The sequence below is a fragment of the Orbicella franksi genome, chromosome 1, assembly GCF_964199315.1.
Source record: "Orbicella franksi chromosome 1, jaOrbFran1.1, whole genome shotgun sequence".
NCBI lineage: Eukaryota > Metazoa > Cnidaria > Anthozoa > Scleractinia > Merulinidae > Orbicella > Orbicella franksi.
In genome coordinates, this window is record NC_138145.1 from 35307132 (window position 1) to 35327147 (window position 20016).

General features: G+C 38.1%; 1 protein-coding gene and 1 long non-coding RNA gene across 2 annotated transcripts in view; one reads left to right on the forward strand and one right to left on the reverse strand.

Moving 5' to 3' along the window:
- The first annotated feature begins 3100 nt into the window (after positions 1 to 3100).
- On the forward strand, positions 3101 to 8323 carry LOC145480050 (E3 ubiquitin-protein ligase TRIM45-like). Its single transcript, XM_081458543.1, has one exon. It carries the CDS (start codon positions 3821 to 3823, stop codon positions 6044 to 6046), a length of 2226 nt encoding a protein of 741 aa, XP_081314669.1. The 5' UTR covers positions 3101 to 3820; the 3' UTR covers positions 6047 to 8323.
- A 6419-nt stretch (positions 8324 to 14742) lies between these two features.
- Positions 14743 to 20016, reverse strand: part of LOC145480852 (uncharacterized) — an 8695-nt gene continuing 3421 nt past the window's right edge. Inside the window, exons 3-7 of the long non-coding RNA XR_014048563.1 lie at positions 18660 to 18761; positions 16984 to 17042; positions 16671 to 16723; positions 15507 to 15555; positions 14743 to 14948 (exon numbers count right to left, since the gene is read on the reverse strand). This is a non-coding gene — a long non-coding RNA (uncharacterized LOC145480852). The remainder of the gene's footprint in view (positions 14949 to 15506; positions 15556 to 16670; positions 16724 to 16983; positions 17043 to 18659; positions 18762 to 20016) is intronic.

Genomic DNA, 20016 nt, shown 5'->3' on the forward strand with positions numbered 1-20016 from the left:
TTTCTCTTTTACAATAGGTTCAGTACTAAACCTGACCTGGCCGAAAAACCCCAGGCTCTGACAACTGAGCAGATCAGTGCGGGGCCAATTAATTTAAGTTGTCTACACATGTATCAAGTATTACAGTCAACACGCTTCGAAATGTATTTACTTGCGATACTTCACTTTGACTCTGCCTTAGGGGAGGCGGGGGGTGCTCCCTTATATCGGCTATATAGGTATGTCCAGCATCAGAGGGACATTTTTTTTTTGAGACATTTTAGTCAGAAGTAGAGTATCGATTTTGGTCATTTTGGTCTCAAACTGGGTATGGTTTTTGCACTCTAGTCTTGAATTAGGTATGTTTTTTAGAAGAAGCTACTTTTTTCATCATTATCGGTAAGACCAGCCACTAAAGCCATTCACAATACCTTTAACATCATTCTGAACTAAAAAACTACGGCAGGTCTGAAACAGGGTATTAATTTAAGGGTCAGGCCATAAATAGGTTAGAAAAATCGCAGACTTTGGTCTAAAATAGGGTAAGTGCTTTGGGAAGCGGGCCGCTCAGCCCCGCCAAATTTTTCAGAAATTCAAAGTATTGTGTGTGAGGCTAAATAAAGCTAAGAGGCAAAAGCATTTGACGCATAATTTTTCCATTTCTGTGCGGGGCAGTCCTTCATTCGAATGGATGCGGCACTCTACGTTTCGTTGTCAGTGACGCAGTATATTTTTCTTTTCAAAAACGACGCCTCATGTGTGACGACAGTTGTGCAATTATTCCTCCACTTTCGCTTGAATATTATGAAGCTAGAATACAAATGCTATCGGTGTTTCCATGGAAACCAGCTCTTGAAATGCCGCGGTATGTCGAAATACAAATTTTCTTATTTTCAAAAGCGCGCTCTAAGAAGTAAAGCTACTGGAATTGTGGCGGAAAATTCGAGAAATTCAACTAAATCTGCAAATGTCGACATCTACGATATAAAGAAAACCTCATAAAAAAGCCATTGTTGTGCCTATTTTGCAATATACCAGCGTTAATTAAAATACAATATGATGAATCAGTTACCTTCCACGATATATCGTATCTGTAGTATCGTCCAAACGCACCAAATGCGTGTTCTTTTCACGTAAACAGCCACAGAATAGGGGCGGGATGGCTATCTTTAAAACGAGGAACGGGGAATCAGGGAATGGGAATGGGGAATGGGGAACGGGGAACGGGGAATCTTTAAAATGGGGAATCTTTAAAAGCGGGAATCTTTAAAATAGGGAATCTTTAAAAGCGGGTATCTTTAAAATTGGGAATCTTTAAAAGCGGGAGTCTTTAAAATGGGGAATCTTTAAAAGCGGGAATCTTTAAAACGGGGAATCTTTAAAAGCGGGAACCTTTAAAACGGGGAATCTTTAAAATGGGGAATCTTTAAAAGCGGGAATCTTTAAAATGGGGAATCTTTAAAAGCGGGAATCTTTAAAATGGGGAATCTTTAAAAGCGGGAATCTTTAAAACGGGGAATCTTTAAAGTGGGGAATATTTAATAGCGTTAATCTTTACTGAAAAGTGAACGAGAACCTCTCAGTTTCCCACCGGAAGCTATTTATTCTGTCACATGTATCAACTCAACAGGTACAGAGACAGTTGGGGAATTTATTCATTGTAATTTTATTGCACGCTATTAAAGCACGTCAGTTTAGCGGGATAGTGGAGCGGTTTAAATCTCGATTCTCACTCTTTGAGATCCGCTAGACCGACCAAAGAATCGAACTGCCTGGATTTATCCTAACTCCGGACTTTGACATTTAGTTTTGCAGCGATGGATATTTGTCGTAGCCTTATGTGCTAATGGAAGGACTTACGACTTAACGACAAATATATAGCAAGGAAAACACGTTTTTGGTTGTTTAATCGATAAATCAAGAGTCCCCTAAATCTGGTTTTCACATGACGTCGCTAAAATTCAAACTACAAAACTATTAATCATCCTGAGATTTTACTTTCATGATGTGTAAGAGCAGCTGAAAACTAATAGTCATACAAATTTTTGCTCCAAGTGGATTCTTGGTTTTTTAATAGACTACGCTTGAATTTCTAAGCTTTTGCGTGACGCGGCATTTACATGACGGGCAAGAAAGCTGTCATGTTGGTTAAAAGAGTGACTTATTTCGGTGAATTTGGCTATCTGAACAGTTCATGTATTAGAAAAAGTACTAATTTAAAATGTTTTTGAGTTCCTGAAGAGATAAATTCACGCGTTTGTAGCAAAACTCAGTGACAGATGTTTCTGTTGGTTTCGGGCCGCCATCCGGATGGGCGCCAGCATGGCGTCTCCATCAAAATCTCTATAAATTTGGGTAAAAAAATTCTCCGCATATCTTGCGTAAGAAACATTGCTGTGACCTGAATCTTGGCGAAAGTCTTTGCATATTTACCTTCTTTCTCTTCAAGATTCTGGACTTTATCATTTGCACTGTTTTGATTTTGATTTTGATTTATTTTGAATGGCGTGACCCTGAAAACCAGCAATAAAGTAATTCGATGATCGATGCCCGAACGATGTGACGGCGAATTTCGCGTATAATCCGTCATTGCGTGCTTAATGATACCTCTTTCTACGCCATGCAGTCATGCGAAGACAATTTCAAAGTGCTCATTGCATTCACTTTAAAGAAGAAAGAATCGGTCGCTTTGAAGGTCTTCCACAGTTTAAGTGGAATGATCTCGGCGAACAAGATGTGATAGGGGAAGGGTCGTTTGGAGCCGTTTTTATCACAAAAAACAGGAACAAGGACGGAAAGTCGAAACAGTAGTTGACAACAAATCACTCGCTTTTAAAGATTCCCGCTTAAAAAAGATTCCCCGTTTTAAAGATTCCCGCTTTTAAAGATTCCCCGTTTTAAAGATTCCCCGTTTTAAAGATTCCCGCTTTTAAAGATTCCCCATTTTAAAGATTTCCGCTTTTAAAGATTCCCCATTTTAAAGATTCCCGCTTTTAAAGATTCCCCATTTTAAAGATTCCCGCTTTTAAAGATTCCCCATTTTAAAGATTCTCCGTTCCCCGTTCCCCATTCCCCATTCCTATTATCTGATTCCTCGTTCACGTTTTAAAGATAGCCGGGACGGGATTGCTATTCCTGACGAGTGTTCTGATTGACCAAAATTATGTCGCCGTAGTTGTGATCTTAATCACATTTAAATCAAGCACGGAAACAGGTATCTTCGTTTCTCTAGAATAAATCGTTTCAGTAAGACTTAGAAACATTTAAGTCGCCAATTATTTCTACCTGCGTGACATTTTAATTCCCTTTTCTTTCCGCGTCACGAAATAAAATTTAGTTTCGAGAAGTTACTTTTGCTGAACATGTTTACCCTGTGAATTACAAGCGTTTACCCTGATAACATTCATACTCACTATATCAATAAATCACTCTGAAACGGAAAACAAAAACTGTCCAAACTGCTTCCATCGGCTTAAGATATCGCATTGGTGGTCAAATCGCGTGGTGTGGCGGTGTCTCTACTTCGAAAATATATTTCTTTTTGACTATCACTATCAAGTCCAGTTCGCAGTTATCTTGTGTAAGATAATACCGAGAAACGAGAGTTTCACTGAAATGTCGCAAATGACACATTTTGTCACGATGCACCGAGTTTTGGCTGAAATTTTGCTGCCGTATTTACATTAAATATTACGAACTTTACTCTGATTGGATATTACAAATCACTATGTACATAGTTCACCCCTGAACTGAAAACAATACCGTTTCGTTTCTGAGGAAACGAAACAAAAACACGCGATCGTCACGTGATGTCTGTACACAAAGAAGCCAAGAACACATCATGGCTTCGCGTTTGTGTTGGGAAGATCTCGAGGTAACAGCAAAATGTCCAGTTTGCTCGGAAACGCTTAAAGATCCCAAGACTTTACCTTGCTTGCACTCATTCTGTCTAATGTGCCTCGATAACTTGGCACGTATTGGTAGAAGACAACATCAAGACGAAATTAGCTGTGTCATTTGTGAGACATCGATTCCAATCCCGGAAGAAAACACATTCAGTGATTTTCCCACTTCGTTTCACTTGGATCGATTCAAGGAGATCTTGACTGTGTTTAAAGGACATCAAGCGGCGAAGAAGTGCATGAATTGTAACGAAGGGAAGATGGTAATTTCGTACTGTTTTGTTTGCAAAGATTACCTTTGTTCTTCCTGCGAGAGAGCTCACCGCCGCTTAAGGGTTACCAGGGATCACAGAAATGTTTTGCTTGAGAAAGGACATCTGGAACATCTTTTAGAAGGACCTGTTATGTGCGAAAAGGAGGGCCACGAAGGAGAAGAATTACTTCATTACTGCGACGAATGCAACGAATGTATTTGCCCCATCTGTCATGATGACCGCCATTCGCAACATGATGTAGTTGACATCAAACAAGCTGCTCGAGAAGGAAAGAAGCGACTTGGTAAGATTCTGAAGAAAGCAGAAGACGAAATCTCAGCGAGTAAAGATGAGATTCAAAAAAGTGAAGATCTCTTCAAGAGTAGAAAGGAAAAACTTCACGCAGCCCGTAAGAACGTGAAAGCAATTGTGAAGAAACTAATTAAAAATTTGAAACAGCACGAGAAAGCAGTGTTGACAAGGATCAACGACATTTCTAGACATCAACAAAAACATCACGCAAGAAAACAACGAAAACTGGACTTGTTCGCAACGCAATTAACAAGCCCAGTGGAACACGGTAGATGTGTTCTGAAAAGAAACATTGACATGGAAATTGTGAAAGAACAGAAATCGATTATTGGTCGCTGCAAAGATCTTCTCAATTCGAAAGAAACAGAAGCACTTGTTCTTCCTTTTGTAAATTACGCTGTAGACGAAGATCTATGTCATAGTGTTTTAAATCGTAGTCCAGGGCAGTTAATTGTCAGTAACACCGATCCATCACAGACCGAGGCAAGCGCAGACGGTTTAACAGAGCCTGTTGTTAGAAGGGAAACAAAGATTTTAGTTCTCACAAGAGATTCAAAAGGGAAACAATGTTATCATGAGAACGACCAGGTGAAGGTGAGAATTCAGAGCCCACTGGGTAAAGAATTAGAAACGGAATTCGCAGATGAAAACGATGGCAGATACAAAGTTACGTTTACCCCCAAACTCGCTGGCCAACATGACGTCATGGTTAACGTTAATGGACAACCGCTGACTGATAGTCCATGGAGTGTTCAAGTAACTCCACATCAGTACCAAAGAGGGTGTAATCTAGGAACTAAAATACATGATCAAGAAGTGGGAAAGCTTTCATCACTACATTCCTTGTTTCACGGAGACGGAAAACTTGTGTTACCACGAGATGTTGCAATTAGTCAAGTGAATGGAAATATTGCTGTTCTAGATCGTTGTTTTGGAATACAGATGTATGATGCTAATGGGAAGTACCTTCGTCGGTTTGGAGAAAGATGCTCTGGCAAGAGACTGAAACTTCCTCAGTCAGTGGCATTTTCCATTTCTGGAGACGTCGTCGTCATTGATCGTGCGAAAATTACTCTGTGTACTGAGGGTGGAAACTTCGTGAGGTATTTTATGACGCACACAAAGGACCCACATTCGGTATCAGTGGCACGTGATGGCCGCGTGATCGTGTGTGACAGCAATGATGCTCTTGTTAAAGTTCTCTCACCCAATGGAGAAGCGTTACTTCAGAGCCTTGGTGATCCATACGAATATGGCTCCCCTTCTTTCGCAATTCATCACCAAGGCAAGTTTTTCGTTTCTTATGGCGAAGAACACTGCGTATCAGTTTTCAACGATGATGCAACTTTCCTCTACGATATTGGCGCTGAGGGGGACACTAATGAAAAGCTGACGGCCCCACTGGGGCTCGCTGTTGACAAGTTCGACAATTTAATTGTATGTGACAGTAATGCCGGTCGACTGCAAGTTTTCACACTGGAAGGGAGATATGTTACAACCATCACTGGGTTCGAGTCCCCTCAGTTTGTTGCCGTGTCTAAAGATGGACATTTGTATGTAGCCGATAAAGGAAAGGAATGTGTTCATGTCTTGCATTGAACAACAATCGGTACATTCATTTGTAGTATAAGTCTTCATGTAAACCATGTTGCCATTCAGTTAACCGAAACAGCAGTTGAAAATTAAAGTTGTAGCATATAGCTATAGGTTCGGTTTAAGTTTTAGTTAATGAGATGTAAAGTGACGGGCAGTAACATACTTTCAATGCTAAACTTTTCTGAACTTTCACACCATTAAAAGTCATTGGGATCGGTCGTGCTTGAACAGGTCAAAAAGAATGCTGGATATAAGGCTCAAAATGCTCTTAAAGGTGTCAAATTTTTCTCTGAGCCCCTCTTCAGTCGAAGAAGGGTTAAGCCCGAAACGTTTGGTTTATCTGAGAATGGTAGGTTAGAGGCTAAGGTTAAGAAACCTAGCCTGAACACGCAATCGGATTCCATCCGCGCGAAACTATTTGTTTAAACAAATATGTTAATGAACAATCACACCTCTCACCGCATATATAACACTGTTGAACCATTATTTTCTTTTCACTTGATAATGATGTCATGACGACATCGAAACGTTGTGTAAAATTTCTATCGCTCATTTTTATTTTGAAATGTTAAAAATTAACCCGTCATAAACTTAAAAATCATAGGCACATGTATTACAGGACCAGTCACAACAACACAATGTTGGAACCACAGCCAAATATCGGACCGAATAAGATCACTTTTCCCTATTTACTTGAAAAAGCGCCGGTGCGCTCATTAAATTTTTGGACGTTTTCGTGGGACGTTTATTCAAGAGCAGCGGGGATTGAACTAAATACATTTAAAAAAACAATTCGGGTTGTCACCAATCGCCAGTGACTTTAATATGCGATTTTTGACGTTGTAAGATATCAGAGATTTTGTTAGGGTTGTTGTTAAGTTTCTGCGTTTCCCTACAGCTCTGCGTGTACTTTAAAGTTTACCTATCCGAGCCAAAGCCCTAAATTACCCTATCTATTCCTTTATTAGACTAAGACACAAGCCGAGCTCCGAGCGAGAAACATGTCCGCAACCCTCAAAACCCGAGTGTGAAGAGCGTAAGGCAGAGGAGCCTACGCTAAGAAAGTCCTTTCTATTTTCTTACGGTGAGTCATTCTCGGAACAATTAGTTGTCATCAGAAACTATGTTTTATTTGACCCATCCAATAGTATCTATTCACTTACGTGATTCGTATACAACGTTTCCCACATTTCTGCCTCCGCTACTAGCGCCCAGTTCTTCTTCTGCATCGACAAATTCGTCCAAAGACACCTGAGCGGTTCTTACACGTACATACTGCTGATTCCGGAGGATGTATGGCAAAAAAGCTTGTTTTGCGAGGCCCAGAAGAATATTTCTTTCTCGGGAAGTAAACTTGAGGAGAACAACAACTAAAACAATGCTACCGATTATCACTAGGACGTAATACTTGAAACACATCAGATTTGCTGTTAGAAGAAATTGTCAGGCACATAGTTACTAATTTAGCCCCTCCTCCACTCCCTTAGTCTACGTTTTTTACTCTCCCTAATCCACCTTGGCTTAGCGCTCAATTTTTCGCCGCGGTCAATCGCTTCGGGTCACGTGATCCGGGGCGAAAACTACTCCGGGCCGTTTGTCTGGGATACGTCACCGAAATCAATTGACCGCGAAGGCCTGGGAGAAAGCCATTCAGGAACTAGGCAACCAAATACCCAAGAGACCCCAGATGAGCTCAAGATTATTCCAAGGAAACTCGGGAGCCTCATACCGAGAGACTACCCGAAAGACTTACGGGATACCCCAGTTACCACGAACAGATTGTATGAACATGGAGCACTGGAATAACCAGAGACCAGCCTCACTGATCGAAGATATATCAAATTACTCTAGATGATGCAGATCCGACGAGAAAGATGGCAAAATTGAAATCTTAATATTGCAATGTCTGAAAGTGAAGAATGATCATCGCAGTAAATTTTCCAATTTAAGCAATTGGAAAGAAGAAGCCTAAAATAATCAGGGCTTCAACGGGATTCGAACCCGTGACCTCCGCGATACCGGTGCGATGCTCTACCAACTGAGCTATGAAGCCACACATTGGGAACGAGGTCAAGTAATTGAGTTCATGTCTTCCCGTGAGGAGTGACATGATATGAAGTATATATGAAATAATTCATATTTGAACTGCGGTTGTAAATGAAAGTGAAGAATGGTCATCGCAGTAAATTTTTTTCAGGCTTCTTCTTTCCAATTGCTTAAATTGGAAAATTTACTGCGATGATCATTCTTCACTTTCATTTACAACCGCAGTTCAAATATGAATTAATAATAATAATAATAATAATAATAATAATAATTTATTTCTAGCGCATTACATTAAAAAATCTCAATGCTATTACAGAATAAAAATGAGAAAAACGATAACGAAACCAATATAAGGAAAGTATATTTACAATGGATGATAAAATACTAAAATTCATTAAATACTAAAATTCATCATAAGATACTAAAATTCATTGTAGAAATACTAAAGATCATTATTAAACAAAAACGTTTTAAGCTTAGTTTTAAACGTATCCACTGATGGGGCACTTCTCACATCAAGTGGGAGGCTATTCCACAGTGCTGGCGCACAACATGAAAAAGCGCGTCCCCCGTAGGTCTTTGTCCTAAACACCGGTATGTGCAGTCCCAGGTGATCATTGTGTCATATATACTTCACATCATGTCACTCCTCACGGGAAGATATGAACTCAATTACTTGACCTCGCTCCCAATGTGTGGCTTCATAGCTCAGTTGGTAGAGCATCGCACCGGTATCGCGGAGGTCACGGGTTCGAATCCCGTTGAAGCCCTGATTTTTTCAGGCTTCTTCTTTCCAATTGCTTAAATTGGAAAATTTACTGCGATGATCATTCTTCACTTTCATTTACAACCGCAGTTCAAACATGAATTATTTCATATATACTTCACGTCATTGCAATATCTGAAAGCCACCATGATCTCCCGCATTTAATAATATTGATTCGTTTATTTGTAAGAAACTAGGTTATTTTGTGTATGAAGCATTGCATATAAGAGAAACTTGTAATTCTATTTAATTTAATGTGATTAGTGGCATTCAGTGTTACCTTTAATTTTTTTTCTTTTGTTTATTTTACATGTTATTTAAGGTAATACCATCCATATATATGGGAATACCAATAAATTGTGCTGTTGCATACAGACTGAGTTGGCACAATAATTTTCAAGCAAATGAAATAACGCAGGAGAACTGGATAAACCTGCCAATTACCGATACACGAGCAAAACTTTAATTTACTTCTCGGACATACAAACAAAATCTTATCCCCATCGTCCCACAGGGGAAATGGTTGGCCCCATCAAAATTATTTTGCATGTAGTGAAAAGCCCCCAGCCTGCTGAACTAGAAGAGATGTTATCTTGTTTCTCGTTAAGACGTCGTACTGGAATGATAAATGATATAGAAAACGACAAAAAAGTAGTAAATTGATGGAATTTTAATTCAAAATAACAATGGATGTAAAAATGGAAACGTCAATGTTTTTAAAAAGAAGACATTTGGCTTAAGCTTCATTTGATAACGCAACTACTATGACAAAGTCAAACGATAAGGAGAATGTCAGTACCGTAGTACCTGTCTTTATTTCTTCTCAAAACAAACGTCAAAAACTCACAGTTCACAACGGGCTCAAGCTCAAAAGGCACACATCTACCGCACGGCCTGGGTCGATGAACGAAGTTACAACAACTTGATTAAAACTCTTCGCTTCCATCAAAGGCATACGTGTATGAATGTATACGTGAGAGTGAGATTTTCTTGAAAATTGCAAAGGGTATTAAGTTCCAAATGTTTCTTTGAATAGCAAAGGCGAAATGTTAATTTTTTATTATTATTATTATTTTTACTATTGCATACAATACTAACATTACTTACACTACTAAGACTTCTTACAATACTAACATTATCTACAATACTTACATTACTTACAATACTAATATCACTTACGCCACTACTGACCTTACTTACAATACGACCATTACTTACACTACGATTACTACTAACACTACGATTACACACAACAACTACTGCAGATGCTCTGCCTACACAACTGATAATACGAATCTTACTCTACATTGCACTCTAATTACACAATTACTTTTCGTGTTAACAAGATACTTTATATGAAATTACAATACAGCTATTTGAATTATCATGAATGTACATATAAATTTACATAATGTACAAGCAGCACTTACTCCTTTACAAAAAAAATTGGATTGTTATTCAAAACTAGGTTCCATTTTGCCTGAAAATGTTTTAAGCTTAAGATGCTTTGAGAGGCTATAAGCTTTTCAATTTCATATTTTCTCTTGACCACATCTTCGAAAGGCAAAAAGAGAGGGATTTGTTTATTTTTGCGACAATTCCATAAATAAATTTTACCTAAAATGATAAAGTAGTTGAGCAGGTTAGATCTCTGATCTAATATTCCTAATATAATGTTAATATATTCCAGTTTTATTTGCTCCCTGGTTACTGTCAACCAAGAGTTTTCAAATTTAGTCCAAAATTCTGTTGAGAAGGAGCATCGATAAAAGAAATGTTCTAATGTTTCTCGAGAGGTTTGACAAAACGTACAAAGATCACTTTGAATCCTTCCGATTTTTGCTAATCGGGTATTCAAAAACAAAATGTCGTTTAAAATTTTGAACTGAAAACATTGTCAAACGTTTCAAGAGCAACTGATTTTGCCAGTACAAACGCTTTTCGAGTCTCTTCCTCACTTAGGTTAAAATCTGACATTAGCTTAGAGAACCCTCTTGAATGTTTGACTTTTTCTTGAATGAGAAAAGCATAAACGTTTCTATTCTTGCTCGAGAGAGGATCAAAATCTTTGTTACCACATTTTAACTCAAGTGTATTTAAAACGTTTCTATCGACGATGAGATTCCTTAAATGCTTTGGCACAGAGCAAGGAACAGCAGACCACGTCAAGTAATTTGAGCCTATTAGTCCCTTGTCCTTTGCTATGTTAAAGATTCAACATTGTTCCGAGAATACATTAAGTCGCTGATAAAAATTACCCCAGCATTCATATAGTTATGATAACAGATCGGTTTGCCGTCTATCTTTATATTACAATTATTCCAAATTATAGAGTCAAAAGCTTTAGAATCCGTTGAAAAATTTGAGCGAAATTCAGACCACCACCGCAGCATTTCTAAATAAAAAATCGAATTAATATGATAGTCATTAATATTATAGTTGCAGTGAAAAAAGAAAAACCTCCATAAGGTTTGAGCAAATGTCTAAGATAGCTTTTCCATGGAGACAGTTCAGGATTAAAAATTTTCGAAATCCATGCTAATCTAAGAGACTTAATTGAAGTCTCTAAATCAGTGAGATTTAACCCACCATAGTCAGAACAATTAATTGTAGCTCTTCTGGTTATTTTATCAGGCCCTTTCCACAAGAATTTATATATTATCGTTTGAATCAGTGATATAAATATTGAGGGAGGTGAGAGGATAGAAAATATATATACCAATTTAGGGAGAAGAAGACTTTTAATGATTGATACTTCACCAAATAAAGAGAGACCTCTCCAGCTCCACTGATGTATTTGTTTTTTAATTTCGGCAATCTTGTCGTAAAAATTTTTCTGAAAAGACACTTCTTTGTTATAACTGTAGCGTACCCCAAGAGCTTTTACGCTTTTGCACCATTTTAAAGATAAAGGTCTCTTGGGGCTGTCATGACACAAACCAATCCACATTGCCTCTGTTTTAGTATAATTAACCTTTAAACCTGATAGTTTTCCAAAACGATCAAGTAATTTAAAGAGATTTTGTGCGGATGTTAAATCGGATAAAAAGGCAGTGAGGTCGTCTGCATATTGGACAAGTTTCCATTTCATTAACTTACCGAAATGTTTGCTTCGAGCTAAACGAACGGCACAATAACAACTTTCTGCCAAACTCCTGCGATTCAAAACACTCGCTAACTTGAACACATGGCGACTAAAGTCTAATGGTCACGTCACGTGACCGGCAAAAATCTCCTAAGGGGAGTAGGGAGTGACAGAGAAACACTTGGTAAATCAAAATTTCTGGAAGGAGTGAATGAAGAGCTACTGAAAGTTTCATCATCAGAGAGAAAAGCGCCCTTTCAAATTGGAAAAAATCTTCGCCGGAGGTTTATAGGATTTACCTCTCTCCAATTGTACGCTTAAGGGTTGTTGAAGATTGACACTCACCCACTAAATGTGTAGCGCCGGTTCTAAGCTTCGAAATGAATCTCAAAAGTCTCAGTGCTGTGCATCGAAGATGCGAATCTGCAGGTTACAAACGGCATCAATTAATTAAAACCCTGATCAGAAAAATGTCCTTAAATATGAACAAAACAACAATGTAAATACAATAAGCATAAAATATATAGACCCAAGAATGTTTGCTAATTCAACAAAAAGTTGCTACGATTGAAATCAGCTTGGAATGTTTCTAATCTTCGTATTTCTAGCATTTTCTTTAATGTCCATTTCTTTTACAACTTTACTTGTAGACGTATTGCATGAAGAATGTACACTCTTGAAGAATTACTGCGTAATTTTTGCAAGTGTGTTATTGCAGTTCAAAAGCGTGTTCAATTCCATTGCAAGAAACAGGCGAACTGAGCCAATTGCCTACATGGGTAGATATTTGAATTTATTTTTTTGTCAGTTAGGTTCTAGTAAGAGGTTATGCATTACGGGGATCATTTGCGGTACGGGGATCATTTGCGGGCCTGTAAAGTAGTCCTAAACAATAGCCCGTCACATAAATGTTTGACTTTGGGGGTGCTACTTTGCTTTCCATCAAAAATTGCCCCTAAAATTATTAAATTAAGCGGGAATTAAAAAAAAAAAAACACCGGACAATTTCAATAAGATTATTAATCAATAAGATTAATCCATATTCAACGTAATCCCAGAGTTTCAAATTAATTGAAACATTTTTAAGCTGCTAATTTTCGGAGTCAACCCAAGAAAAAATTGGGCTGATTTTCACTCACGTTGTTTGTTGCCTTCATTATAATTTTCTTTTGTCTCGAATCACCATGCTATTGTACATTTTTGTATATCATGAATTCATAAAACGCGGGATCGTGTCCCGTCGATTTTCCGGAAGCATACTAGAGTTTGCGAGTAATTAGATGTTATAAGATTCATTTAAGACCAGAAAACCATTTAGTCAAGTCTTGAGGACATATGGTTTGCAATAACATTTAAAACAACTTGTTTTTGTTGTATTTTGACACCTTGAAACTTCACTCGCAATTTTATCGAAAACGCTCTAACAGATTTTTTTAAAATCTCGCCATCGTTAAGAAAACTATGTCAAGTCCAAGATCCCGTCGTCGTACTTCCAAAATTATCCCTGATGGCAAGTTATTCGGTCTTATGTAAAATGGGGTATGGCGTCATTTCGTTGCTATGAAAACTCAGATCCTGGTGAAATGTACCCATTTGAAACTTTTATCTTCCTCTAGCACACCAGTAAAGTTTGATTTTCTGTTGGATTGATAATGGCGGTGCTCAAGTCGAACCACCTTAAACTTGAGGTGTTAAATTAGTTGGCTATTTTTATTTTGTCGGTGATGTAGAAGAACCGGATGTTTAAATCGAGACCCGTGGAAGTATTTTTCCTCTTTGTTTGTAACTGAACTTCTTTTTCCACGGGTCTAGCGTTTTGTACGGGTCCGCAAATGATCCCAGGACCGCAAATGATCCCGGACCGCAAATGATCCCCGATAGGGACCGCAAATGATCCCGACTAAAAAATAAGGAATGCCATGGATGGTGGGAAGGTGTGGATGGGGAATTGGCGTACGTGAATACCGATGTCTTTATTAAAGCCATCTTATAATCATAATGGCTTACGACTTGTTTTTTTTTTTTTTTTTTTTTTTCATACTTTCGACTAAATTGTGTTGCTAACCACGATGTTATGAATATCACCACTCAATCATCAAAACACGACTTGGCTTGCATTTCTTTGCAATTCTCAGTAAAATTATGATCAGTGCAACATACACTACATATCCTCCTTTGTTAAACATTGATATTTCGGTGTTATAGTTAAATCACATTTTATCAGCCATTAACGTCACTCGTCTAAAGTTTTAAACTAAAATCTAACCATGAAGCAACTATTACAGAAGACGCTGTCACCTGAGTAGACCCACAAGCCTACAACGCTCCATCACTCTGTAAAACACTTAGTGTGTAGCACTGGAAATTTGAACAAATTTCAGGAGTGCTCAACGGGAAAAATTTTTAAATTGACTTGTTGTTGCTCGAAAGTATTAATTGACATCCAATAAGAGATAAATAGTTAATAATTAACAACCGTGGGAAAATAATATCCGCTCCGCACCGCCAGCTAGTAGAAGATAGCTAAATGAAGTCGCCAGCCAGGAACCGTTTGGGGGATGCTTTTTCCCAGCCAGCACAACTTAAGAAACGCTGGTTTTCCCAGCAATTTTTACATTACTTTTTGCGCCAGCCAGGAAGAGTATAAATAACTTTTTGAATTCAATTTTAATTTAATCAATTGAGTTAATTAAATTAAAATTCCGTTGAATCTAATTAATTAATCAATTAATTAATTTGACTCAGTTATAATTAATCAATTAATTATAACTAGTTAATTTATAACTAAATTAACTAGTGAACATGAAAAAACAAAAATTTTACTTACCTCAAAAAGGAAACACTACAATTATCATTGAATGGCAGTAAGATTAGGACAGTTCTCCATCCATGCAATAATTCATCTAGCAGTAATTTATAGCCCTCCGCGAAACAATTGTCGCTGAATGTATCATAACTGAACTGTGTCCAAGGCCACTAAGACTACAAGAACTCATTGCTCCATTCAGCTGTTAATGAAAAATGCAAAGTAGATTGCATTTTTTCTTCCAAATGTATACAGGCTTCAATGGAGATGTAGCATGCATAAAAAAAGTAAAATCCAATAGAATTAGATGTTTGTTGTAAAAAAATCTATAGAAACCATTTATTTTGCCATAAAATGAGCAATACCTAGAAAAGTAAAACTTACGATAAATTAATTGCTTAACTGCCACTGCTGTTTAGGGCTGTCAGCGTTTTTAGGAAACCAATACCGCAACGGACCCAGGTTCAGACTGCCTTAGTTACCTTTTGAAACTGGTAGATAATTTGAAATGTACTATAGTGGATTTTATGCTCGGATCTGTTCAATACTTAGAGTTAGCTCTACTAATTTGTAAATTGTAATTGAATTTTTCCTCTCAGTCCATAATGGGAGGAACAAGGGCTGGAAATGAACCTCGAGCTCGCACATTCCAGTTTTTAAACTGCTCTGGTGTACCTGCCCCCTTCAAGCTTAACGGCATAAGTTTTTGACAGCCCCGAGTATATCTTTAAGTATTGGTGGCACTTATGAGAAATCGTACCTGTTCCTCAGAATCTATAATCCAGACTGTATTAATTGCCCCTTGCTAGCTACAAATAGAAAAACTCAACATTGCGAAAAACTAGCAGACATTTTGAAGTAGTTTTCATTCTCGGGCCAGAGCAATATTAATAGTTCATTCATTTGCAAATTTTGAAAGAATTGTGAGAAAACAAAACTGCTCTGGTCCACCTGCCCCTTCAACCATAGTCCCAACTACAAGTGAATATATGAAAGACCATATATCTTCTTATAATCCCAACTGCAGCTCCGAGTCAAGTGTTAGCGGCACTTGTGAGAAATCGTACCCAGAATCTATTATCCAAAACATCCTAATCCTCGTTAGCAGATGCACTAAAAAAAGTGCATTCTTGCCCAAACAGGGTCCCTCTACAACATCATCTAACGATCTATTTTTCTAACTGACCATATGCAAAAATGGCTACCAATGCCTTCTGTTGTCTGGTCACGTTTCTTATAACGTGATCACACTAAAAAAGCAAATGGAACAAAATACTAAAACGCTTTGGCGTTTTTTGGTTTAAAGGTTACAAAGTAGAGACTTATTTAACGGATTATAAAGGAATAAAACGACTCTGGCCTACATAGCCTCGTTTTCACTTTTTTGATAAGGTATATGTAATTGTGATCTCCAATTAGAGAAGAAGATAGCCTGAAAACTCAACACAGTGATTTATTTTGTCCTAATCTTCAAGGTAAATAGTTTTAATTCCTTTAGGGAAGTGTTTCTTCTGGGCGACATACATTTAGGCTGCCAGTTTTGCATTGGATCTTTTCTACTGGAGGCTTTCGAGTTTCTGACAGAAAACTGAGTCTTGCTACTGATTAATTATATCTGTTTTAAACGCTACTAATTATTTAATATGCTTTACTAAACAAAACGTTTGCCAGGAAGGCACTATCTTGACCTCGACGCTTGTAAACTGCATAATTCCAGTTGCCATTTGCATAACACTTCTTCTAACTGCTCATGTCAGATGCTCAACAACCATCACCACGTCCGACGCTAGCATTTCTACCAGAAATAAGTAATATGAAGCTGACCATATGTCTATTTATTTTCGTGAAACTGAGCTGTTAAAAAAAGCTTTCCTTAGAATCTTTTTGCAGTCCTTAACGTTATTATATGAGGTGAATTACCTACCTGAATTACAGTGTTGACGCAAAATGGTCTCACAGTCAACTCTCTCTTTCAACCTGTGTAAAAAGGAAAGGAACAACAATTAGCATGCGCGCGTTGATCTTTATCTTGAAAAATGGTATTGACTTTTTTGACCTTCAAAAGGAAAAATTGACAGTCTTGTACCTTTATCTTTGAAATTGCCTAATAAAACTAAAAAAAACACTCTTCCCTCCATAAAAAAACTCCTGTCTAACTGTTAAAAAAACACCTCTATATGGACGCAAGTCCCTTTTTTTCCCTTTTCAAATTGCAGGAAAGCTAGCTTATATCATACCTGAAACGCAATTTGTTCAACAAAACACCAACAAAGTACTCCACGTTTCACTCTAGAACCTGCGGAGAAACTTACATCATGTGAACACAATAAAATACAATCGCGAAGAACAGTCGTAAATAATAACACTTCACGTAAATGGGTATAATTGTTTAAAATAACCTATATGTAACTGCGCTTCTTCTAAGTAAAATCTTTGTAAACCCTTCAATGATTAGGAAACTTTCATAAATTAAAAACACTCATACAGTTGAATAACAAACTACGATGTTCAAGGAACCCTCAGGAGAACCAAAGAGAGTTTTGAAGTATTTCTCTTAGTATAGGTAGCGAATTTCGGAAACCTTGTTACAGCATTCATCTAGTTAAATAAACTGTAGGAGTTTTGGAATCCCTTGCGAGATCACAAACACTTCTCTAATATAAGTTAAGATGTTCAAAAGAAGTTTTGGAATCCCTTGCGAGATCACAAACACTTTTCTAAAGTAAGTAAAGATGTTACGAAGTTTTGGAATCCCTTGCGAGATCACAAACACTTCTCTAAAGTAAGTTACGATGTTCAGAAGAAGTCTTTGGAATCCCTTGCGAGATCACAAACACTTTTCTGAAGTAAGTAAAGATGTTACGAAGTTTTGGAATCCCGTGCGAGATCACAAACACTTCTCTAAAGTAAGTTACGATGTTCAGAAGACGTTTTGGAATCCATTGCAAGATCACAAGCACTTTTCTAGAGTAGATTAAGATGTTACGAAGTTTTGGAATCCCTTGTGAGATCACAAACACTTCTCTAAAGTAAGTTAAGATGTTCAGAAGAAGTTTTGGAATCCCTTGCGAGATCACAAACACTTTTCTAAAGTATGTAAAGATGTTACGAAAGTTTGCAATCCCTAGCGAGATCACAAACACTAAGGTAAGGTGTTCAGAAGAAGTTTTGGAATCCCTTGCGAGATCACAAACACCTTTCTAAATTAAGTTAAGATGTTACGAAGTTTTGGAATCCCTAGCGAGATCACCATCACTTCTTTAAATTAAGTTAAGATGTTCAGAAGAAGTTTGGACTCCCTTGCGAAATCACAAACACTTCTCTAAATATTAAGTTAGGTTTACATGTTTCAAGCCAAATTTATCTCCATTAAGCTTACTTTATTGCATTTTGACAGACAACACTTTTCTCCTAATAAGCTGACGTGTTTTCGCCAGTTTAGGAAAGTCTTTTGAGATCAAACACTTGTTCATAACCGTGTTGGGACTAAGTGGAAATGCCTCCGAATTTCTCGAAAAGACATCAGGATTCTGGGATAATTTGGGAAAATTACCAGCAGTCGTCTACAAGTAAAATAATCTTTTGGTGTTTCCAAACCTCCCTTCAGAGATAACAAATACTTTCGCGGCACAACCTTCCATGTGTTGAAGCCTCCAACGAGATCACTTAAAATTAGCTTACGATGAGCCGTTAAAGAGGTAACTTCATTTTTGTTGGGAGGCTCTGTCACGGGACACTTTCGGTTAGTGAGAAAGCGGTTAACTCACTTCCTGTATACCATTCAGCATGTGGTCTTTAAGCATTAAACAACCACTAAATAGTTCACAAACGTTTTTCAGTTCACTAACGTTTTTTTCTCTATTAGTTAACAAAGATATGGTTAGAAGTAACTAGCTCATTAATTTTTGCAAACCCTTTTCCTCGTGCTGTGAACTGGAGCTCGGTAGCCAATGGTGTGCCTCTCATGTTTCCTTCAACACCACGATTGTTCGAGGCGGCATCAATTCACGATTCCCTACAGAAACAAAGAATGCCCCTAAGAGGCCAGTTCAAACGGAGTCGCAAAATATGGAAAGCTAGAGTCTCTTTTTCTGTTAAAGCCTTTTTTACAGAACATCCCATTGAAATTACGTAAACGCATTGAGACTGATATTACGATCAAAACGTCTTTATTTTAAGGGCAATTAATAGCAAGTTTGATACTGATTGTGCTGTCTAACAAAAACAAAATGCTCTGTTGTGAGGAGGAATTTTAAGTAGAGTGGAGCCGTCTGACTGTGCTATAGGTATGGGTCGCACTTGGGAAATCTTTGCCAGAATTTGTTTAATTTGCGGTGGAAATCTGTCATCGCGGGCCTTTGCCTAGTGCGACCGCAGGTTTTTCGCTTTGGCAAAAACTTTGCGAATCGGCAAACATCAAAGACGCCGTAGTGCTTGGGTGGGGCAGGCAGATTTTCGAAAAGTCGGGCCAAACAATGGGAATCACAGCGGTAACTGTCAACGATTGTCAGCGTAACATGAAAAGCGAGGTTTTCAAGGTTTTTACGGCGATAGCACGGAGTACCCGCAGTATGCTTCCGTCTACAATCATATGACTGGAAGGGGAACGCAACCGAGCACTTCACATGCGAGCATTGCGCAGGAAAGCGCTCTACCGACCAGGTCCATGTAGGCAAGCGCTTCACAAACGTCGTCATTTTCGTCTTCCCAATCATCTCCTGATCCTGAACCCGTAGATACTGGAAAACGATCTTATGAAAGATGGTCAGATGACGAAGAAAAAATGCTATTCAACCTGTGAGCCGAGAATTTCGATCGCATCAACAGCAGTCAAGCCCGCAAAGCTTGGGATGACATCGCCAAGCAAACAAATTTGAAATTTGGTACTGTCAATTATCTCCCACTAGTGCGACCCTCCGTTTCTGTCTAAAAGTTTTCCTTTCCCGTTGCGGTTTCAAATTTTTGTGGTTTTTTAGCCGGCAAAGATGAAAACTTTTCTCAAGTGGTCAAGGGCGTGGTTTCCGGACTTTCCGCTGTTATCTACATGACACCTCTATCATTTGCTAATAATTTCTTTAGGCTCATTTCGGTATTGCAAAATATGTTTTAAGCTCTCTAAATATTGGCTCTGGAGGGACAAAATGTGAAATATTCCGTGAACATGTTACTTCCGCCGGGCCTGGCTGAATGATTAGGTCGATTAGATCTGTTTGCCAGTACAGAAAATGTAGCTTCTTGACAGGTCTAATTACCTCATTGATTGATTTGTT